We start from the raw sequence: 24,444 nt of genomic DNA on the forward strand, positions 1-24,444 counted from the left end.
GAGTTTATCAATTCTTTATCAATAAAGTAGGGGATTAATAATATCTATTCTGGGAGTTTATCAATTCTTTATCAGTAAAGTAGAGGCTTAATAATATCAGTTATGAGAGTTTATCAATTCTTTATCAATAAAGTAGGGACTTAATAACATCTGTTCTGGGAGTTTATCAATTCTTTATCAATAAAGTAGAGGCTTAATAATATCTGTTATGAGAGTTTATCAATTCTTTATCAATAAAGTAGAGGCTTAATAATATCTGTTATGAGAGTTTATCAATTCTTTATCAATAAAGTAGGGACTTAATAATATCTGTTATTGGAGTTTATCAATTCTTTATCAGTTAAGTAGAGGATTAATAATATCTATTCTGGGAGTTTATCAATTCTTTATTAATAAAGTAGAGGCTTAATAATATCTGTTATTGGAGTTTATCAATTCTTTATCAATTAAGTACAGGATTAATAATATCTATTCTGGGAGTTTATCAATTCTTTATTAATAAAGTAGAGGCTTAATAATATCTGTTCTGGGAGTTTATCAATTCTTTATCAATAAAGTAGGTGCTTAAAAATAACTGTTCTGGGAGTTTATCAATTCTTTATCAATAAAGTAGGGGCTTAATAATATCTGTTCTGGGAGTTTATCAATTCTTTATCAATAAAGTAGGGGATTAATAATATCTGTTCTGGGAGTTTATCAATTCTTTATCAATAAAGTAGGGGATTAATAATATCTATTCTGGGAGTTTATCAATTCTTTATCAATAAAGTAGGGGATTAATAATATCTATTCTGGGAGTTTATCAATTCTTTATCAATAAAGTAGGGGCTTAATAATATCTGTTCTGGGAGTTTATCAATTCTTTATCAATAAAATACTTTTGTTAGTGGTCCTGATTTGTGCTTGAACAGAAAATGTGCATGCATGTCTAGCTTTATGTGGCCTTAATGGTGATTTGCTTCTCCTGGAGATTCTATCAGTTTGTTACAGTTTAATGTGAAATCATGAATTTTCATTTTTTTTATTTTAGAATTATAGAAATACAGTGTTAAGTACTACATTAGTATTCATTTCATTGACCACAGTTTTACTGTTAAAAGGTCAATAAATTGAATCATGAAATTGGATATCATTTCTATGTTATATATAATTAAAGCATTGTCAAAATTGGCTGAAGTTCAGATTGAATTATTCTACCAGGAAATGAACAAACATTGTTGCATGCCATTCAGAAAAGAAGCGTTGCTTAGCTGTGTTGTTTTTTGTTGTGACTGACCCAGATCTCTCAGCCCTATATTTGTACTTTAAAAAAGTGTTTTTCTCCAGGTTGGATGTCTTGATTGCATGATAAGGACCTGAAAAATGATACATTTAGTCCTAACACTTAATTCTTATTCCTTCAAACAGGCATGTGATACATTTAGTCCTAACATTTAATTCTTATTCCTTCAAACAGGCATGTGATACATTTAGTCCTAACATTTAATTCTTATTCCTTCAAACAGGCATGTGATACATTTAGTCCTAACATTTAATTCTTATTCCTTCAAACAGGCATGTGTGATATTTAGGAACCTATGATTTTATTCATTTTGACAGGCATGTGTGATATTTAGGAGTCTATGATTTTATTCATTTTGACAGGCATGTGTGATATTTAGGAGTCTATGATTTTATTCATTTTGACAGGCATGTGTGATATTTAGGAGTCTATGATTTTATTCATTTTGACAGGCATGTGTGATATTTAGGAACCTATGATTTTATTCATTTTGACAGGCATGTGTGATATTTAGGAGTCTATGATTTTATTCCAGTTTACATGCATGTGTAATATTTAGGAATCTTATAATCATATTCCAAAAATTATTTCATGAAAAGATTGCCGGATGCAGAATTTCAGAGCTGCCATCAAATATGAAATAGACAACCTATTGTATTCTACCATTAATGGATGTTGGTTCAAACTGCAATCACCTCTCTTACTTAGTAGTAGAATTCAATGTTTTACTTTTGTTCATATATCATTCTTGCTGTCATCCTGGATACTCCAGGTGTTATGATCACTACATCCTCGATACTCCAGGTGTTATGATCACTACATCCTCGATACTCCAGGTGTTATGAACACTACATCCTGGATACTCCAGGTGTTATGAACACTACATCCTCGATACTCCAGGTGTTATGATCACTACATCTTCGATACTCCAGGTGTTATGAACACTACATCCTCGATACTCCAGGTGTTATGATCACTACATCTTCGATACTCCAGGTGTTATGATCACTGCATCCTCTGTACTCCTGGGGTTACGATCTCTATATCCTGGATACTCCAGGGGTTACAATCACTGCATCCTCTGTACTCCTGGGGTTACGATCTCTATATCCTCAATACTCAGGCCTGTAGTGTCGTACAAGTCATAGGTTGTGTTCTAGGCCTGTAGTGTCGTACAAGTCATAGGTTGTGTTCTAGGCCTGTAGTGTCGTACAAGTCATAGGTTGTGTTCTAGGCCTGTAGTGTCGTACAAGTCATAGGTTGTGTTCTAGGCCTGTAGTGTCGTACAAGTCATAGGTTGTGTTCTAGGCCTGTAGTGTCGTACAAGTCATAGGTTGTGTTCTAGGCCTGTAGTGTCGTACAAGTCATAGGTTGTGTTCTAGGCCTGTAGTGTCGTACAAGTCATAGATTGTGATCTAGGCCTGTAGTGTCGTACAAGTCATAGGTTGTGTTCTAGGCCTGTAGTGTTGTACAAGTCATAGGTTGTGTTCTAGGCCTGTAGTGTCGTACAAGTCATAGGTTGTGTTCTAGGCCTGTAGTGTTGTACAAGTCATAGATTGTGTTCTAGGCCTGTAGTGTCGTACAAGTCATAGGTTGTGTTCTAGGCCTGTAGTGTTGTACAAGTCATAGGTTGTGTTCTAGGCCTGTAGTGTCGTACAAGTCATAGGTTGTGTTCTAGGCCTGTAGTGTCGTACAAGTCATAGGTTGTGTTCTAGGCCTGAAGTGTCGTACAAGTCATAGATTGTGTTCTAGGCCTGTAGTGTCGTACAAGTCATAGATTGTGATCTAGGCCTGTAGTGTCGTACAAGTCATAGGTTGTGTTCTAGGCCTGTAGTGTTGTACAAGTCATAGGTTGTGTTCTAGGCCTGTAGTGTCGTACAAGTCATAGGTTGTGTTCTAGGCCTGTAGTGTCGTACAAGTCATAGGTTGTGTTCTAGGCCTGTAGTGTCGTACAAGTCATAGGTTGTGTTCTAGGCTTGTAGTGTCGTACAAGTCATAGGTTGTGTTCTAGGCCTGTAGTGTCGTACAAGTCATAGGTTGTGTTCTAGACCTGTAGTGTCGTACAAGTCATAGGTTGTGTTCTAGGCCTGTAGTGTCGTACAAGTCATAGGTTGTGTTCTAGGCCTGTAGTGTCGTACAAGTCATAGGTTGTGTTCTAGGCCTGTAGTGTCGTACAAGTCATAGGTTGTGTTCTAGGCCTGTAGTGTCGTACAAGTCATAGGTTGTGTTCTAGGCCTGTAGTGTCGTACAAGTCATAGGTTGTGTTCCAGGCCCATAGTTCTGTATAAAATATTGATTAGGTTGTTTTGCAGGTCTGCCTATATATGTCCTATGTTATGTTGTAGGACTACAGGATGGCCTGTCAGACATGAGTGTAAGTCTAGAGATGAGTGTGACTGACATAGACAGTAATAAGGACAGCCCAGGACAGCCAGCACCAGTCCTTCTTACCCCTGATGTGTTCAAAGCTAGTCCCAGGTATAAACCAATTGTTGATGGTTAAAGGAGTTTCATAAGGAAAACAGATCTGTAATCTCTGTAGCTGATATGTTTATAGATCTGAAATCTCTGTAGGTGATATGTTTATAGATCTGAAATCTCTGTAGGTGATATGTTTATAGATCTGAAGTCTCTGTAACTGATATGTTTATAGATCTTAAGTCTCTGTAACTGATATGTTTATAGATCTGCAATCTCTGTAACTGATATGTTTATAGATCTGAAGTCTCTGTAGCTGATATGTTTATAAATCTGAAATCTCTGTAACTATGTTTATAAATCTGAAATCTCTGTAGGTGATGTGTTTATAGATCTGAAATCTCTGTAGCTGGTATGTTTATAAATCTGAAATCTCTGTAGGTGATGTGTTTATAGATCTGAAATCTCTGTAGCTGGTATGTTTATAAATCTGAAATCTCTGTAGCTGGTATGTTTATAGATCTGAAATCTCTGTAGCTGGTATGTTTATAGATCTGAAGTCTCTGTAGCTGGTATATTTATAAATCTGAAATCTCTGTAGCTGGTATGTTTATAGATCTGAAATCTCTGTAGCTGGTATATTTATAGATCTGAAATCTCTGTAGCTGATATGTTTATAGATCTGAAATCTCTGTAGGTGATATGTTTATAGATCTGAAATCTCTGTAGGTGATATGTTTATAGATCTGAAATCTCTGTAGGTGATATGTTTATAGATCTGAAGTCTCTGTAACTGATATGTTTATAGATCTGAAGTCTCTGTAACTGATATGTTTATAGATCTGAAATCTCTGTAACTATGTTTATAGATCTGAAATCTCTGTAGGTGATGTGTTTATAGATCTGAAATCTCTGTAGCTGGTATGTTTATAAATCTGAAATCTCTGTAGCTGATATGTTTATAGATCTGAAATCTCTGTAGCTGGTATATTTATAAATCTGAAATCTCTGTAGCTGGTATATTATAAATCTGAAATCTCTGTAACTATGTTTATAGATCTGAAATCTCTGTTGGTGATATGTTTATAGATCTGAAATCTCTGTAGCTGGTATATTTATAGATCTGAAATCTCTGTAGCTGGTATATTATAAATCTGAAATCTCTGTAACTATGTTTATAGATCAGAAATCTCTGTAACTATGTTTATAGATCTGAAATCTCTGTAACTGATATGTTTATAGATCCGAAATCTCTGTAGCTGATATGTTTATAAATCTGAAATCTCTGTAGCTGATATGTTTATAAATCTGAAATCTCAGTGGATATCTGATATGTATGAAGATCCTGGTTGTATTTATAGGAAGGTGACAGACAATAGTATCCTAGAGCCAGTACGGGTCAGTGCAGGTTCCAGTACCAGTAGTTTTACCCATGTGACAGGGCTTAATGATGATTTCATGTCACCACGTAGTTCTGGTGATCAATCTGACATCACACAAACCCCAACACCCAAGGACTCCACACCGAGTCGTGCCAACCCGGAACTAACACCTGGCTCTCTTCCACTGCCACCTATCACCAGTGCTGAAGAACAGGACTTACAAACCCCAAAGTCCAAAGAGTCCCTCAACTCATCAGGAGAAGTAACGCCAAAGGCTGAAGGTCGACTGGCCAACGTGTGTATTGACGACTTGTTTGATACTCAAGAAAGCTCGGGCAGGCCTATTGTAGGCAGAACATTTGACAGCACCAGTAGTACTACAGGGTTTGATGTGAATGATATTGTAGGCCCCAAACACTCCAGTTCTAAAGAGTATGATGAGGATGATGAGGAAGTGGCGGAGGTGTTGGGGGAGACGATAGAGGAAGAAGAAACCAGTAAGGAGATGATTGAAGGTACGCAACCCTTCGTGGAGCAAGGTACGCAGTCATCCCAGGGAGATAGTGAAGGTCAACAGGTGCTGCGGGCCTGGCCACGTCCTCCTGATGTAAACACAGAGAGCCAGCCACACCCTCAGGACAGGTACTAATGCTAGCCCTATATTGGGCCTAAGGGAGAACACTCTAATGGTAGTCACAGTCAGATAAATGACAAGATGGTATTTACCTTTATCCTGTCACACTTTGTTCAAATTTAGAATCGTGAAGGTCTTTAGGACATTCATTTTTAGGTTGATATTTAATGGAGGGTTATTTTCAGTACATTGGATTTTGGTGAAGTGAATAATTAAGGGTTCCTGAGGGGTTGAAGTCTAACACAGCATATGTTTAGCACCTATAACAAAGAATGGGAGAGTGAGAGTAGATGTCTTAAAACTACTTGTGTACAATTAGAGGGAACATCCTATAACGTCAATTCCAGGAATTTTTTAGCACCAACACATCTTCTCATGACATATTCACGGGTATAGGATGTTCTGCTGTTTAATTCCATTTATCAATTCTCCATCGATTCTCCTTTATTCAACCGTCACTTAAGTAGTACAGCTTATTTTTCTGTGCAATTGTTAACACATATATGGTTATATAAAGAAAATCATTTACATATTGTCCCCAAATGCTACTATAGCTTCTTTTGAGTCTAAATTTTTGTAGATCTTTTGACTAGTGTGCATTTAAGTTACAATTTCAGGTATGTTATGTATATAAGGTATATTTATAATTTTAATTCAGCTATGACGAGGAGGGTGATGATGATGTACAGGTGGAGGGAGAGGAAATCTGTGAAGACGAGGATGAAGATGACGATGGTGTTGTTAACCAGGAACAGAATGTAGGAGACCTACAGAATCAAACCCAGGATGAGAGTAGTGAGGAAATCGAGGAGCAGATAGAGGAACACTCAGAGGAATCTGACCACAACAGGTGATTAAAACGTACTGTTGATTCAGTCCCCATAAAACGTACTGTTGATTCAGTCCCCAGAAAACATACTGGTGATTCAGTCACAATAAAACGTACTGTTGATTCAGTCACCATAAAGCATACTGGTGCTTCGGTTATGATAAAATGTACTTGTGATTCAGTTGCCAACCAATATTGCTGAAAATTGATAAAAGATAGGTTTGAAAATGGTAGTTATGTTTCTGTTCTCACAAATACGGGATGTCATTTGGTTTCCATGAAAACCAAGAGAGACCCATGGTTAGAGGGATTATTGTCCGGACTTCTTAACTTGGGAGCCAATTTCAATGAAACTGTACAGAAATCATATAGGTTTCTTGTTGTCTTGGTAACCAGGTCTCTATACATAAGTCTTTGATTAATTGCCGATAACTATTAAGAGTTATGGTAAGGAGATGGGCAAGACAAGGGAATGGTACATTTCTAAGGAAATCGAAAATTGAAGGTCTTCTTCCTAATAACCAAAAGTCTGAGGGTGTTTATGTTGGTCTGTAGCATGCTTTTTAAGTTTCTTCAAATGAATGACCTCAACCAACTTTCAAGGTCACAAGATTAAACATTTTCAAATTCTATGAACTCCTTTCCAATAAGCAAAAGGCCCATGGTGTTGATATTTGGCCTGTAGCATGCTGGATGACATGCAATCAAATTTATGCAAATAAATGAATTTGTCCTACTTTCAAGGTTAAAAGGGATCAGATGTATTAATTACTTGAAAATTCTTACTTACAAATATATAGCTACTCATTCATGGTATTTGTGTAGTTGTTTAGAAAATGGGCTTTGATTTTAAAAGAAATTGACTTCATGAGCCAAAAATGTCTTCTTTGTAAACTGCCTATCAGTTGAGTAATTCTGGCCCCTTGGTCTTCTTATTATAGGTATATATCAGGGGTTTGCTGCCAGTGTTAGGCTTAACATTAAAATATTGAAAGGACTGTACACTAGGATTTCAAAGACCTTTGCTACTGATTTTACCATAACTAAAATATCACTTTGTCTTGTAGTCCAAAGGAAGCTCCAGTGTTGAAGGCTGCAGATAGACACAATATCTCTTCTCCAAGGTAATGATATCTCTTCCTCTAGTAACAATATCTCTTCTTTATGGTGATAATATCTCCTCTCCAAGGTATTGATATCTCTTCCTCTAGTAACAATATCTCTTCTTTATGGTGATAATATCTCCTCTCCAAGGTATTGATATCTCTTCCTCTAGTAACAATATCTCTTCTTTATGGTGGTAATATCTCCTCTCCAAGGTATTGATATCTCTTCCTCTAGTAACAATATCTCTTCTTTATGGTGATAATATCTCCTCTCCAAGGTAATGATATCTCTTCCTCTAGTAACAATATCTCTTCTTTATGGTGATAATATCTCCTCTCCAAGGTATTGATATCTCTTCCTCTAGTAACAATATCTCTTCTTTATGGTGATAATATCTCCTCTCCAAGGTATTGATATCTCTTCCTCTAGTAACAATATCTCTTCTTTATGGTGATAATATCTCCTCTCCAAGGTATTGATATCTCTTCCTCTAGTAACAATATCTCTTCTTTATGGTGATAATATCTCCTCTCCAAGGTATTGATATCTCTTCCTCTAGTAACAATATCTCTTCTTTATGGTGATAATATCTCCTCTCCAAGGTATTGATATCTCTTCCTCTAGTAACAATATCTCTTCTTTATGGTGATAATATCTCCTCTCCAAGGTATTGATATCTCTTCCTCTAGTAACAATATCTCTTCTTTATGGTGATAATATCTCCTCTCCAAGGTATTGATATCTCTTCCTCTAGTAACAATATCTCTTCTTTATGGTGATAATATCTCCTCTCCAAGGTAATGATATCTCTTCCTCTAGTAACAATATCTCTTCTTTATGGTGATAATATCTCCTCTCCAAGGTATTGATATCTCTTCCTCTAGTAACAATATCTCTTCTTTATGGTGATAATATCTCCTCTCCAAGGTAATGATATCTCTTCCTCTAGTAACAATATCTCTTCTTTATGGTGATAATATCTCCTCTCCAAGGAAGCAACGTTTCTTTTCCATGGTAACAGAGTTCACTGTTTATTCACACATAAAAAACATCAATGACAATAACTTGTGAAACAGTTCGTGGTCATGTCTGAAATTCTACTTTGAAATTTTGGTAATATCATTTTTTGATTTTCTCTTCGTCATTTTTGCAGGGATGCTGGCGTTCCTGTCAGAGAAATACATCGTGAAACCATCCGAGAAGTCATAGACAAAACAGCTCTGTCTCAGGTTAGTTTTCTACTGACTGCAGAATCTCGGTGTCCAATCCACTGGTCTAGATATTTTACTGAAACACTCAGTATCTTAAACTGTGTTGTTGAGTTGCAGAATCACCTACAGTTTGTATTGATGACCTTTGACCTTTATATCTTAATATATACCTTTGTCATACAATTACAGGATCATCTACATTATGTATTGGTGACCTTTGACCTACATATTGAGTATGTTTACCTTTGTCGTACAGTTACAGGATCACCTACAGAGTGTTTTGGTGGCCCTTGAAGCTCAGAACAGTCAAATACAGCGGTTACAGGACCAGTTGGTAGAGCAGCAGGAACAACAGGCAGAGTTACAGCGACAGCAGATTGAGATGGAGCAGCTGCGACAGATGGACAAACAACCACAGCCAAACATTGAGGAACATCTGGGCAAGCTAGAGTCCATCGTCACATCACGGGTGGAGCGCATGTTCAGCCAGCATGCGTTGAAAGAAAGTATCTTTTGTTGTATGCAGCTTTGAGCCTTTTATATTTCCACCATTTTATGGCAGGGAGCATGTAACATAAGCTTTGGTAGTCATTTACTCTTTAACAGATAAAGATATAGAACTGTTATTTGGTATGTATTTGGATTATGATAGCATGCAGGTCAGATTCTGTAATAGTTTTTTATTTGGTCCATCAACTTTTATGGCCATTTAACTTTAATGGAATGTACATATTGAACCTGGCTGACCCCTTAGATGCTTATGGGTGGGGTCAAAAGAGTCAGATTGACTTAGAGTTCAAAGAGCTTTTTTCTTAGCATCAAGTACTCTTCATGGATGGAGGGATCTCCAGCTGTTTTATCTAATTGTAAATTTGATACCATCTCACATTGCCACTTGAAGAATTATAGTTTACCTACTAGAAAACTACATTGTTAGGCCACCTGAGACTCTCATTTTGATGTATCAAGATTACCCATTGTCTGGCATTGTGCAGTGTGCAGTGTGCATTATGCATGTTATTCTTTAGGAATTATTAAATTTACCCCAATTTTGGTATGAAGCATCTTAGGGTGAAGAGAAGTTAATTTTGTGTAAACCGTACATCTGATCTCAATAGGACAGAGGGGCTTGGTCTGTTAGGGGAAATAGATACATATCTTTTAAATGCTAGTTTAGATTAGGGAATTTCAGCAGACTAAACCAGATGTGTGATACAGGCTCTGTATGCCTCTTGTTTACAATATGATTAAAACAATTAGCAGAAGTATTTTTGGGTCTGGAGAAGTGCTAGGTGAGCTATCCTTAACAATGTCCTAGACCAGCGGATACAGGATCTTTTACAGCAGACTGAGCGCCGCGACCAGCATCGACAGGACAAGTTACAACAGGCAGTAACGCAGACTGTTAACCAGGCAATCCTACACAACCTGGAGAAGCAGGTCAAGGCAGAGATGAGAAACACAGTTGTTCCAAGTAAGGATGTGTCTGCTGCTATTTGCTATAAGTTTACAGGGTATCTGTAACTTTTCTGTCCATTTGCATCCAATCCTATGTAAAATAAAAGTCATCATGTTAGCTAGTTACTTAATATCTAAAGGGATTTTTATCAACTTTTAAACAAAGGTAAACTCTGAAAATATCATGGATGAGCTCCTGATTCAGGGTTCCAAGGTCAAGGTCACTGTTACCCAGATCTCTAAGGTCAAGGTCACTATTACCCAGATCATCAAATAATTCAATGTTATTATTCTGGTCACTTCATTTCTTATGGGATTTTGATCAAACTTGACACAAAAACATCTGTGAAAAATCTCAGATGGATTGGTGTTTCATGTCCAGGTCAGGGTTTCTATTGATATAAAGTAAGGGCTGTCATGAATATCTGGGTATCCTGTTGTAGGTTTAGTTTGAGTACAACCACAGTGAGGAAAAGGAACCAACCAAACTCTGCTTAGAGAATGGCTTTATTTTAGTGTCTCTCTTCAGTGACAAGCATTTCAGATAGATGTAACAAATTACTATAAATAGCAACAGAATTTCACCCTGACAACCAGAGTAGAACCTTTGTCACCATTACTGATTAGATGTCCAAGTTGTTGTGTTTGTCTCCTGTTCATTACTGTTCATTTTTCCAAAACCACAGAAAATTAGTTTATTTCAAATTTAAAAGACAACAAGAATAAACTGAGAATATCTGTGCTTGTAGATGTGGGCAAGGTGCTCGAGCCCCTGAAGGAACAGCTTCACCAGGATCTTGCTCAGAAACTGACGGCTACAGACGCTCTACTGAAGGACAACATCAGTAAGATGGTGCGATCTAGGGTAAGTGACCTGTTGGAACTATGACCTTTATGAAACCCTGGTCCTGTGGAAATGTAGAAAGTATTCCTTTCACTAATTTAAAATATCTGTTGATCTGTTCTATGTCTGTTATTCTGTCCTATATCTGTCCTAAGTCTGAAAGTCTATCCTTAATCTCTTAAATCTGTCCTAAATCTCTCTTAAGTCTGTCCTAAATTTACTCTTAGTCTGTCCTTAATCTGTAGGCTAGCAAGTCCTTTAAAATCATTGTTTTCCTTTAGGAATGATTGGACTTTGTTCAGATTTGGTCTCAAGTATCTTTTGGTGAACAAGAGTCAGATTAGTATGAATGAAGGGTCTTTGCTTTCAGAAGTTTAAATGGAACAAATCCTTTACAACTCTTCCTCTGCAGGATTTTGTCTAATGCATCCTTTGGTGAAGTTTGTTTAATTACCCCTGGGGTATGTACCAAGTCTGCCATTCTGTCTTTAATCTGTCCTCAGTCTGTCCTAAATTTTAAATCTGTCATTATTCTGTCCATCTATCCTAAATCTGTGTCTGTGCATTGTTAGTCCTAAGTTTGTCAGCCTTAATAACTGATGATTATCCCACAGCAAACAGTGGATGCTATTGGGATGGCAGCAGGCAACGCTCTTCAGACTCCTATACAAGTGGCTTATAGAGAGGCATTTCAAAATATTGTGATCCCCAACTTTGAGCGCACCACTCAGAACATGTTCCAACAGATCAATGAAACATTTACTAAAGGATCAAAGGAATGTAAGTTGTTTTGTCATCAGCTTTCTCTCTCGTTCTTTCACGGAGAAAAATCTGCCTTAGTTTTAAATCTTTTCCTATTGAGTGTTTAAGGTTCAGATGGTATTTGGAAATCTCGTTTAAAATTCATGGTATGACTTTCTTTACCATTCAACAGCTCAGTAATCTGTTTTCCAGGAATTTTCTTGTTAAATGAGATATGTGGCAAATATATACAAAAATAAGTTTTTGTGTTCATGTCGTGTAAACTGGTGTAGTATTGGTGTGACTGCTATAAGGGTGTTGTTTATTAATCAGACATCAAGCATCTAGACACACATTTAGACCAGATCAAACAGAAACACCTGGAGGCTCGGGATCCTGTGGTTGGACAGATGAAACAACTAGCAGACTCGTTTAGAACATCGGCAGAGACAATGCAGAGCTCTGTGATGTCAGCCATACAAAGTCAAATCCACACAGATATGGAGCAGTCCATGACAAAGTAAGTCACAGTTTGGAGCAGTCCATGATGAGGTAAGTCACAGTTTGGAGCAGTCCATGACAAGGTAAGTCACAATTTGGAGCAGTCCATGACAAGGTAAGTCACAGTTTGGAGCAGTCCATGACAAGGTAAGTCACAATTTGGAGCAGTCCATGACAAGGTAAGTCACAGTTTGGAGCAGTCCATGACAAGGTAAGTCACAGTTTGGAGCAGTCCATGACAAGGTAAGTCACAATTTGGAGCAGTCCTTGACAAGGTAAGTCACAGTTTGGAGCAGTCCATGACAAGGTAAGTCACAGTTTGGAGCAGTCCATGACAAGGTAAGTCACAGTTTGGAATATTCCATGGCAAGGTAAGTCATCTTTGTCACATCCATGTTGCATTCTTGTTATTTGCTTTTTGCAACCTCATTACAACCTCGTTACAGCTAGTGATGTCCTGATGATGGTTGGAGCCTGATTAAGTTACCTGACTATTACTGAAGATTATCACTATTTACAAAACATCCATACTCTAGCAGTCAGTTGATAATACAGTTTTTATACAGAGGGTATAGTTACTAATTACAACATGTTTTATTTACATCTGTTTGTAAGAATTTGTTAATGAAATAAATTTACTGATACTAAATAAAGTACGCTATAGTTTGTATGTTTGCAGTTATGTATAAGTTTACAGATATTCCACTGTGAAGGACACAAATAACACAGAGATTTAGGGGTTTTACTGGTCCATAGTAACCCAGAATTCATTAGAATATTGTAAAAGTATGTTGAATATATCAAGTAAATTCCATATACATAGGTTAAGTAATATATTACAATCTTGTTGTATAGTCTACAAGATCAAGTGATCCAGTTTGTACGGCAGGCCGTGAAGGAGGAGGTCAGTATAGCTGTCCGAGAACAAGGTGCCAGTATCAGTGATAGTGTGTTAACAGCCATGAGGTCAGGGGCTGTGACCCCTATACAGGTGACCCCTGACCCACATCAAGCCCAGACACAGATCCTTCAACTACTTCGTCAAGGCCAACTTAATGCTGCTTTCCAGGAGGTAAGACTCATCATCACATTGGTTGATATCTTTTCAAGACTCACCATCTCATTGGTTAAAATCCTGGTATTAGGGAATGCTTCTTGACTTTACCTCTCTCATCACTGAAGTAACGGTATTTAGGAATGCTTCTTGACTTTACCTCTCTCATCACTGAAGTAATAGTATTTAGGAATGTTTCTTGTCTTTACCTCTCTCATCACTGAAGTAACAGTATTTAGGAATGTTTCTTGTCTTTACCTCTCTCATCACTGAAGTAACAGTATTTAGGAATGTTTCTTGTCTTTACCTCTCTCATCACTGAAGTAACAGTATTTAGGAATGTTTCTTGTCTTTACCTCTCTCATCACTGAAGTAACAGTATTTAGGAATGTTTCTTGTCTTTACCTCTCTCATCACTGAAGTAACAGTATTTAGGAATGTTTCTTGTCTTTACCTCTCTCATCACTGAAGTAACAGTATTTAGGAATGTTTCTTGACTTAACCTCCCTCTTCCTTGAAGTAATGTATGGATCTTTCTCAAATTGCACAAGTAGGTACCCCTTGGTCCCTAGTTGTGCTGTTTGATTTTTGGACTGATCCGGAAAACAAAATGGCAGACAGGCAGCCATCTTGGAATTTTTTAAAGAAGATTGTTATCGCTATATCTTGAAATATAAGAGATGGATCTCTTGCAAATTTCATATGTAGACTCCCCCTTTGTTTCTGGTTATGTCCATGTTATTTTGGAACTGATCAGAAAAACTAAATGGAAGACAGACTGACATCTTGAATTTTAACTTTGAAAGTTTGTTAATGCTATTCCTTTAGAACTGAAGCATAGATGTTTCTCAGATTTCATATGTATGCTATACTTGATATCTAGTTGTGCCTGTTTGTTTTGGTACTGATCAGAAAAAACAAAATGACCCACAAGTGGCCATTTTTTATTTTGCCTAGTAAAGGTCATTATCACTATTTCTTAAGAAGGACTGAATGGATATCTCTCAAATTTCATACATATGTTCCCTTTGGTCTGTCTTTGTGCTTGTTTGATTTTGGGACTGATCAGAAGAAACAAAATGACTTCCAGGTGGCTATTTTGGATTTGGCAGGTAAAGATTATTATTAAAAAAGAAGGGAAAAGATCCAACATTCAAGGAGCATTTATAGATCAAACAATGGTGGGTGCCAAGATCCCTCTGGGATCTCTTGTATTTAGCTATGGTGTAAGTGCCTAAATCGTCATCATTGTGTAGAATGGCTATGAAAACGTCCTAGTGACTAGTCAGTGCTTGTATCTCTGTTTTACTGATCGATTTACTTTTACGTTTTAGTTTTTATTAAGTTTGTTGATTTTTTTTCAGGCCTTGTCAGCATCAAATCTGGACCTTGTGATGTTTGTTTGTGAGACAGTCAATCCCCAACAAGTATTTAATCAGACGCCTTGCCCTCTACAACAGCCTGTGCTGCTCTCCCTCATACAACAGCTGTCAGCAGACCTAGCCAACAGTACAGAACTCAAACACAAGTAAGTACACACCAACCCCAGGACCTAAACACAAGTTCAGTCAGTCAACAGTACAGAACTCAAACACAAGTAAGTACACACCAACCCCAGGACATAAACACAAGTTCAGTCAGTCAACAGTACCCAAACTCAAACACAACTTTAGCCTAGAATAATGCTGTACACATCACACAACACAAGTGAAGATGTTATTCAGGTACTTTGAAAATCAGATAAAATCCTATGGAAGCAGTGACAAAAATGTTTAAATGTATCACCTGCCACATCTTCCATTGAAATCAGACATAGTTTTGAGAAAATACCCAGAATAAGAATGACTCCTGACAGAAGTTGTCTTCCTTCCTACAAATAACCTCATATTCTAAGGGATTGCCAAGAAAGGTTAGAGGTACTGTGTATGTGGTGGGTTAGAGGTTCTGTGTACGTGGTGGGTTAGAGGTTCTGTATATGTGGTGGGTTAGAGGTTCTGTGTATGAGGAGGGTTAGAGGTTTTATGTATGGGGTGGGTTAGAGGTTTTATGGATGGGGTGGGTTAGAGGTTTTATGGATGGGGTGGGTTAGGGGTTCTGTGTATGTGGTGGGTTAGAGGTTTTATGGATGGGGTGGGTTAGGGGTTCTGTGTATGTGGTGGGTTAGAGGTTGTGTATGTGGTGGGTTAGAGGTTCTGTATATGTGGTGGGTTAGAGGTTCTGTGTATGTGGTGGGTTAGAGGTTCTGTGTATGGGGTGGGTTAGAGGTTCTGTGTATGGGGTGGGTTAGAGGTTCTGTGTATGTGGTGGGTTAGAGGTTCTGTGTATGGGGTGGGTTAGAGGTTCTGTGTATGGGGTGGGTTAGAGATTCTGTGTATGGGATGGGTTAGAGGTTCTGTGTATGTGGTGGGTTAGAGGTTCTCTATATGGGGTGGGTTAGAGGTTCTGTGCATGTGGTGGGTTAGAGGTTCTGTGTATGGGGTAGGTTAGAGGTCTTATGTATGTGGTGGGTTAGAGGTTCTGTATATGCGGTGGGTTAGAGGTTCTGTGTATGCGGTGGGTTAGAGGTTCTGTATATGGGGTGGGTTAGAGGTTCTGTGTATGTGGTGGGTTAGAAGTTCTGTGTATGTGGTGGGTTAGAGGTTCTGTATATGTGGTGGGTTAGAAGTTCTGTGTATGAGGAGGGTTAGAGGTTTTATGTATGGGGTGGGTTAGAGGTTTTATGTATGTGGTGGGTTAGAGGTTCTGTGTATGGGGTGGGTTAGAGGTTCTGTGTATTTGGTGGGTTAGAGGTTCTGTGTATGGGATGGGTTAGAGGTTCTGTGTATGGGATGGGTTAGAGGTTCTGTGTATGGGGTGGGTTAGAGGTTCTGTGTATGGGGTGGGTTAGAGGTTCTGTGTATGGGGTGGGTTAGAGGTTCTGTGTATGTGGTGGGTTAGAGGTTATGTGTATGGGGTGGGTTAGAGGTTCTGTGTATGGGGTGGGTTAGAGGTTCTGTGTATGGGGTGGGTTAGAGGTTCTGTGTATGGGGTAGGTTAGAGGTTCTGTGTATGGGATGGGTTAGAGGTTCTGTGTATGGGATGGGTTAGAGGTTCTGTGTATGGGGTGGGTTAGAGGTTCTGTGTATGTGGTGGGTTAGAGGTTCTGTGTATGGGGTGGGTTAGAGGTTCTGTGTATGTGGTGGGTTAGAGGTTATGTGTATGGGGTGGGTTAGAGGTTCTGTGTATGGGGTGGGTTAGAGGTTCTGTGTATGGGGTAGGTTAGAGGTTCTGTGTATGGGGTGGGTTAGAGGTTCTGTGTATGTGGTGGGTTAGAGGTTCTGTGTATGGGGTGGGTTAGAGGTTCTGTGTATGGGATGGGTTAGAGGTTCTGTGTATGTGGTGGGTTAGAGGTTCTGTGTATGGGGTGGGTTAGAGGTTCTGTGTATGGGGTGGGTTAGAGGTTCTGTGTATGGGGTGGGTTAGAGGTTCTGTGTATGGGGTGGGTTAGAGGTTCTGTGTATGGGGTGGGTTAGAGGTTCTGTGTATTTGATGGGTTAGAGGTTCTGTATATGTGGTGGGTTAGAGGTTCTGTGTATGAGGAGGGTTATAGGTTTTATGTATGTGGTGGGTTAGAGGTTCTCTATATAGGGTGGGTTAGAGGTTCTGTGTATGGGGTGGGTTAGAGGTTCTGTGTATGTGGTGGGTTAGAGGTTCTGTTTATGTGGTGGGTTAGAGGTTCTGTGTATGGGGTGGGTTAGAGGTTCTGTGTATGGGGTAGGTTAGAGGTTCTGTGTATGGGGTGGGTTAGAGGTTCTGTGTATGGGGTGGGTTAGAGGTTCTGTGTATGTGGTGGGTTAGAGGTTATGTGTATGGGGTGGGTTAGAGGTTCTGTGTATGGGGTGGGTTAGAGGTTCTGTGTATGGGGTGGGTTAGAGGTTCTGTGTATGGGGTAGGTTAGAGGTTCTGTGTATGGGATGGGTTAGAGGTTCTGTGTATGGGATGGGTTAGAGGTTCTGTGTATGGGGTGGGTTAGAGGTTCTGTGTATGTGGTGGGTTAGAGGTTCTGTGTATGGGGTGGGTTAGAGGTTCTGTGTATGTGGTGGGTTAGAGGTTATGTGTATGGGGTGGGTTAGAGGTTCTGTGTATGGGGTGGGTTAGAGGTTCTGTGTATGGGGTAGGTTAGAGGTTCTGTGTATGGGGTGGGTTAGAGGTTCTGTGTATGTGGTGGGTTAGAGGTTCTGTGTATGGGGTGGGTTAGAGGTTCTGTGTATGGGATGGGTTAGAGGTTCTGTGTATGTGGTGGGTTAGAGGTTCTGTGTATGGGGTGGGTTAGAGGTTCTGTGTATGGGGTGGGTTAGAGGTTCTGTGTATGGGGTGGGTTAGAGGTTCTGTGTATGGGGTGGGTTAGAGGTTCTGTGTATGGGGTGGGTTAGAGGTTCTGTGTATTTGATGGGTTAGAGGTTCTGTATATGTGGTGGGTTAGAGGTTCTGTGTATGAGGAGGGTTATAGGTTTTATGTATGTGGTGGGTTAGAGGTTCTCTATATAGGGTGGGTTAGAGGTTCTGTGTATGGGGTGGGTTAGAGGTTCTGTGTATGTGGTGGGTTAGAGGTTCTGTTTATGTGGTGGGTTAGAGGTTCTGTGTATGGGGTGGGTTAGAGGTTCTGTGTATGGGGTAGGTTAGAGGTTCTGTGTATGGGGTGGGTTAGAGGTTCTGTGTATGGGGTGGGTTAGAGGTTGTGTATGTGGTGGGTTAGAGGTTCTGTATATGTGGTGGGTTAGAGGTTCTGTGTATGTGGTGGGTTAGAGGTTCTGTGTATGGGGTGGGTTAGAGGTTCTGTGTATGGGGTGGGTTAGAGGTTCTGTGTATGGGGTGGGTTAGAGGTTCTGTGTATGGGGTGGGTTAGAGATTCTGTGTATGGGATGGGTTAGAGGTTCTGTGTATGTGGTGGGTTAGAGGTTCTCTATATGGGGTGGGTTAGAGGTTCTGTGCATGTGGTGGGTTAGAGGTTCTGTGTATGGGGTAGGTTAGAGGTCTTATGTATGTGGTGGGTTAGAGGTTCTGTATATGCGGTGGGTTAGAGGTTCTGTGTATGCGGTGGGTTAGAGGTTCTGTATATGGGGTGGGTTAGAGGTTCTGTGTATGTGGTGGGTTAGAAGTTCTGTGTATGTGGTGGGTTAGAGGTTCTGTATATGTGGTGGGTTAGAAGTTCTGTGTATGAGGAGGGTTAGAGGTTTTATGTATGGGGTGGGTTAGAGGTTTTATGTATGTGGTGGGTTAGAGGTTCTGTGTATGGGGTGGGTTAGAGGTTCTGTGTATTTGGTGGGTTAGAGGTTCTGTGTATGGGATGGGTTAGAGGTTCTGTGTATGGGATGGGTTAGAGGTTCTGTGTATGGGGTGGGTTAGAGGTTCTGTGTATGGGGTGGGTTAGAGGTTCTGTGTATGGGGTGGGTTAGAGGTTCTGTGTATGTGGTGGGTTAGAGGTTCTGTGTATGGGGTGGGTTAGAGGTTCTGTGTATGGGGTGGGTTAGAGGTTCTGTGTATGGGGTAGGTTAGAGGTTCTGTGTATGGGATGGGTTAGAGGTTCTGTGTATGGGATGGGTTAGAGGTTCTGTGTATGGGTGGGTTAGTGGTTCTGTGTTTGTGGTGGGTTAGAGGTTCTGTGTATGGGGTGGGTTAGAGGTTCTGTGTATGTGGTGGGTTAGAGGTTATGTGTATGGGGTGGGTTAGAGGTTCTGTGTATGGGGTGGGTTAGAGGTTCTGTGTATGGGGTAGGTTAGAGGTTCTGTGTATGGGGTGGGTTAGAGGTTCTGTGTATGTGGTGGGTTAGAGGTTCTGTGTATGGGGTGGGTTAGAGGTTCTGTGTATGGGATGGGTTAGAGGTTCTGTGTATGTGGTGGGTTAGAGGTTCTGTGTATGGGGTGGGTTAGAGGTTCTGTGTATGGGGTGGGTTAGAGGTTCTGTGTATGGGGTGGGTTAGAGGTTCTGTGTATGGGGTGGGTTAGAGGTTCTGTGTATGGGGTGGGTTAGAGGTTCTGTGTATTTGATGGGTTAGAGGTTCTGTATATGTGGTGGGTTAGAGGTTCTGTGTATGAGGAGGGTTATAGGTTTTATGTATGTGGTGGGTTAGAGGTTCTCTATATAGGGTGGGTTAGAGGTTCTGTGTATGGGGTGGGTTAGAGGTTCTGTGTATGTGGTGGGTTAGAGGTTCTGTTTATGTGGTGGGTTAGAGGTTCTGTGTATGGGGTGGGTTAGAGGTTCTGTGTATGGGGTAGGTTAGAGGTTCTGTGTATGGGGTGGGTTAGAGGTTCTGTGTATGGGGTGGGTTAGAGGTTCTGTGTATGTGGTGGGTTAGAGGTTCTGTGTATGGGGTGGGTTAGAGGTTCTGTGTATGGGGTGGGTTAGAGGTTCTGTGTATGGGATGGGTTAGAGGTTCTGTATATGTGGTGGGTTAGAGGTTCTGTGTATGAGGAGGGTTATAGGTTTTATGTATGTGGTGGGTTAGAGGTTCTCTATATAGGGTGGGTTAGAGGTTCTGTGTATGGGGTGGGTTAGAGGTTCTGTGTATGTGGTGGGTTAGAGGTTCTGTTTATGTGGTGGGTTAGAGGTTCTGTGTATGGGGTGGGTTAGAGGTTCTGTGTATGGGGTAGGTTAGAGGTTCTGTGTATGGGGTGGGTTAGAGGTTCTGTGTATGGGGTGGGTTAGAGGTTCTGTGTATGGGGTGGGTTAGAGGTTCTGTGTATGGGGTGGGTTAGAGGTTCTGTGTATGGGGTGGGTTAGAGGTTCTGTGTATGGGGTGGGTTAAAGGTTCTGTGTATGGGGTAGGTTAGAGATTCTGTGTATGGGGTAGGTTAGAGGTTCTGTGTATGGGGTGGGTTAGAGGTTCTGTGTATGGGGTGGGTTAGAGGTTCTGTGTATGGGGTGGATTAGAGGTCATATAATGGTTGTTAGTATGGTAGACAATTTAACATGGGAAATGGGTTTGTTTCAGGTATCTAGAGGAAGCAGTGATGAATCTGGACATGTCTAACAGTGTCACACGAGAACATCTGAAGGGCGTGTTATATGGACTGATACAGAAACTAAAGACCTACATTGCCAGTCATCCTAATGCTAAAACTACACGCTCTCTCAGGATGCTGCAGATGGCTTCAGAATCTCTCCTTAAGTAGATCATAGGTAGCAATAGTAATGGTTTGTACCACGACAGGATCATCACCACCACTACAGCGTTAACCAAGGTCCTACCACAGTAAAATGTGGATTATGTCATTACATTGTGAGCTGCATCCTTCTCCGAGTAAGATGTGGACTATGTCATCACATTGTGTGCTGCATCCTTCTCCGAGTAAGATGTGGATTATGTCATCACATTGTGTGCTGCATCCTTCTGGGAGTAAGATGTGGGCTATGTCATTACATTGTGTGCTGCATCCTTCTCGGAGTAAGATGTGGACTATGTCATTACATTGTGTGCTGCATCCTTCTTGGAGTAAGACGTGGTGTGCAGCATCCTTCTCGGAGTAAGATGTGGACTATGTCATCACATTGTGTGCTGCATCCTTCTTGGAGTAAGATGTGGACTATGTCATCACATTGTGTGCTGCATCCTTCTCGGAGTAAGATGTGGACTATGTCATTACATTATGTGTTGCATCCTTCTTGGAGTAAGATGTGGACTATGTCATCACATTGTGTGCTGCACCCTTCTTGGAGTTAGATGTGGACTATGTCATCACATTGTGTGCTGCATCCTTCTTGGAGTAAGATGTGGACTATGTCATCACATTGTGTGCTGCATCCTTCTCGGAGTAAGATGTGGACTATGTCATTACATTATGTGTTGCATCCTTCTTGGAGTAAGATGTGGACTATGTCATCACATTGTGTGCTGCACCCTTCTTGGAGTTAGATGTGGACTATGTCATCACATTGTGTGCTGCACCCTGCACTGTATATGTTGGTACATGGCCATTGCTCTTGCAGTGTATTGTTCTGTCATCACATCAGCCTTACCGTGGATAAGGAGATTTTTGTTGTACCATGATAGGCTCTCTCTTATACAAGGGTTAATTATGGTCAACTGTTGAGAATTGTACAGAAAGCCAAGCTAGGTGTCATTATAGTCAATAACATGCAGACCACTTACACCAATAGTCCTTGTATGGATCATATGGAGACAGACTGACAACAAGTTTATTGATGAGGTTGGACAGACTGAGGACAAGTTTATTGATGAGGTTGGACAGACTGACGACAAGTTTATTGATGAGGTTGGACAGACTGACGACAAGTTTATTGATGAGGTTGGACAGACTGACGACAAGTTTATTGATGAGGTTGGACAGACTGACGACAAGTTTATTGATGAGGTTGGACAGACTGACGACAAGTTTATTGATGAGGTTGGACAGACTGACGACAAGTTTATTGATGAGGTTGGACAGACTGACGACAAGTTTATTGATGAGGTTGGACAGACTGACGACAAGTTTATTGATGAGGTTGGACAGACTGACGACAAGTTTATTGATGAGGTTGGACAGGTGGATAGTTTCTGATTTCTGTTTATTGACCAGATTATGATCCTTGTCATAAATACCAGATTTCACACAGAATCATGGTCCATTGTTACATCTCAGTATATTTTGTTGTCAGAATCTCTATGTAGTACTATATTTCACTGCTGTGTGTTTCAGCTAAGTTCCTGGTGTTGTAACACCAGCTGACAGCAATACCTAGTGTACTGTTCCTGTAGAATGTGGAAAAAATCATGTTTCATGAATCAGTAACCTTACCATTTACATGCAGATGTATTAAAAAAAAAGAACATCAAATTTTCTCCTTACCTGGCTTTAAACAACAGAAGTGACTCCAGTGATGGCACTTCCATTGTTTTGCATAGTTATATGTATAGTCAATGATAATTTGTACTGTAGTTACGCCAAAATGGGGAGGCATCTACAGCATTGGCAAGGGCAACCTGCCCATCTCATAAAAAAATCATTATACCAGTTTCAAACAGGAAGTGTTCAGTATCGTTTGTAGCTTGATTCAGGCTGTACTGTTAATCTTCAACATGTAATCATCATCTTTTATCAATCATTCTCTGACCATAATTAATTGACATTTCAACTTCATCTCAAAATCCTCAGAACCAATTTTAAAGAAATTTTGCAGAATCCTTCCATGGTTAAAACTGAATTAATATTTTGAATTACATGCTAATTCAACAATCTTCTTCTGTCCAATTAGAAATGTCTTCATGGATGGGAAGGACTTCAAGTGTTGTTTCAAACTTTTTTGTTATTGCATGAGATTACTCACAAAGCACATGATACAGAGCTTCAAACTTGGCTGGATGTTTTATCTTTTCTTCCTCAAACCCATGCATGCTAGATCAAAACAATGATTATTTTTTTACCAGTATTCTCAAATACCATAAACCCTGTTTACACACTTGCATTACATGTAGTACTGGTCATGTTAGTTTGTGTAATATAAGTTAACGAAATGATTTCCATGTCATGTCACAAAAATTATGAGGATTTCCTGCTGTGTAATACTAGCTCTTCTAAGATAAATAAAACGTAAATATTCCTTGTTTACATCTCTATAAAACATATCCCTGCCAGAGTTAATTGCTTGTAAGAAGCCTTATTTAATCACAAAATAGGATTTTACAAAGTTACAGGTTTGTGTGAAGTCAGAAATCAGATTACACTTGTCTCATTAAGCTTGGTGTACTTTTGGTAATAGCATGGGATCACTATAATTAAGTTATTACATGTTGTAAAGACTCGCTGATCTTGATATGTCACAAATAACTAATGTCTTTGGTATTAGATGGGCTATAAAAGACATTTACAGATATTAGTGATGTATGCTTTTGAGGAGGGAGTACGAAGAGGTCAGGAGGGAGGGGAGAATGGCTGAGGAGGAGGAGGGGGTGATTATATAATGGCAGTCCTTCAATCATCGGTATAGCAATGTACAGAGCCACAGCAAAATTAAAGGAAAGCAACATTGGTAGTTCTATCAAGTGCTTTTTTGTACTTTGCATAAAATTGATGGAATTATGATACCAAAATTATATACTTAATAACTATGAATTATAGGTATATGGTTGATGTGTGATAGGATGTGAACCACACACCTGTCAGGAATTAAATCTGATGGTGGTTGATGTGTGATAGGATGTGAACCACACACCTGTCAGGAATTAAATCTGATGGTGGTTGATGTGTGATAGGACATGAACCACACACCTGTCAGGAATTAAATCTGATGGTGGTTGATGTGTGATAGGATGTGAACCACACACCTGTCAGGAATTAAATCTGATGGTGGTTGATGTGTGATAGGATGTGAACCACACACCTGTCAGGAATTAAATGTGATGGTGGTTGATGTGTGATAGGATGTGAACCACACACCTGTCAGGAATTAAATCTGATGGTGGTTGATGTGTGATAGGATGTGAACCACACACCTGTCAGGAATTAAATCTGATGGTGGTTGATGTGTGATAGGATGTGAACCACACACCTGTCAGGAATTAAATCTGATGGTGGTGACACCTGTCAGCCGTTCCTTGAATTAATCAGCAGGATCAGGGTGTTTACAGTAGATGACAACAGTTACAATGTCACAGACTCCCAGTGTTTACAGTAGAACTGACAACAGTTACAATGTCACAGACACCCAGTGTTTACAGTAGACCTGACAACAGTTACAATGTCACAGACTCCCAGTGTTTACAGTAGAACTAACAACAGTTACAATGGCACAGACTCCCAGTGTTTAAATTAGAACTGACAACAGTTACAATGTTACAGTCTCAGTGTTTACAGTATAACTGGCCACAGTTACAATGTCACAGACTCCCAGTGTTTACAGTAGACCTGACAACAGTTACAATGTCACAGACTCCCAGTGTTTACAGTAGACCTGACAACAGTTACAATGTCACAGACTCCCAGTGTTTACAGTAGAACTGACAAC

At 39.8% G+C, this 24,444-nt stretch overlaps 1 protein-coding gene across 1 annotated transcript in view; it reads left to right on the forward strand.

The window, feature by feature from the left end:
* LOC132549179 (enhancer of mRNA-decapping protein 4-like) overlaps nt 1–24,052 on the forward strand; it is a 48,098-nt gene extending 24,046 nt beyond the window's left edge. The window contains exons 16-28 of the mRNA XM_060213097.1: nt 3,628–3,760; nt 5,062–5,724; nt 6,375–6,566; nt 7,613–7,669; nt 8,806–8,881; nt 9,120–9,369; nt 10,182–10,337; nt 11,071–11,186; nt 11,780–11,945; nt 12,240–12,426; nt 13,263–13,479; nt 14,826–14,989; nt 20,432–24,052. Coding sequence (XP_060069080.1) covers nt 3,628–3,760; nt 5,062–5,724; nt 6,375–6,566; nt 7,613–7,669; nt 8,806–8,881; nt 9,120–9,369; nt 10,182–10,337; nt 11,071–11,186; nt 11,780–11,945; nt 12,240–12,426; nt 13,263–13,479; nt 14,826–14,989; nt 20,432–20,612 — 2,558 coding nt within the window. The 3' untranslated portion in view covers nt 20,613–24,052. The remainder of the gene's footprint in view (nt 1–3,627; nt 3,761–5,061; nt 5,725–6,374; nt 6,567–7,612; nt 7,670–8,805; nt 8,882–9,119; nt 9,370–10,181; nt 10,338–11,070; nt 11,187–11,779; nt 11,946–12,239; nt 12,427–13,262; nt 13,480–14,825; nt 14,990–20,431) is intronic.
* Nucleotides 24,053–24,444: the final 392 nt, after the last annotated feature.

The sequence above is a fragment of the Ylistrum balloti genome, unplaced genomic scaffold (genome assembly GCF_031769215.1).
Source record: "Ylistrum balloti isolate Yb309-2 unplaced genomic scaffold, AGI_CSIRO_Ybal_v1 Utg370044, whole genome shotgun sequence".
Lineage (NCBI taxonomy): Eukaryota > Metazoa > Mollusca > Bivalvia > Pectinida > Pectinidae > Ylistrum > Ylistrum balloti.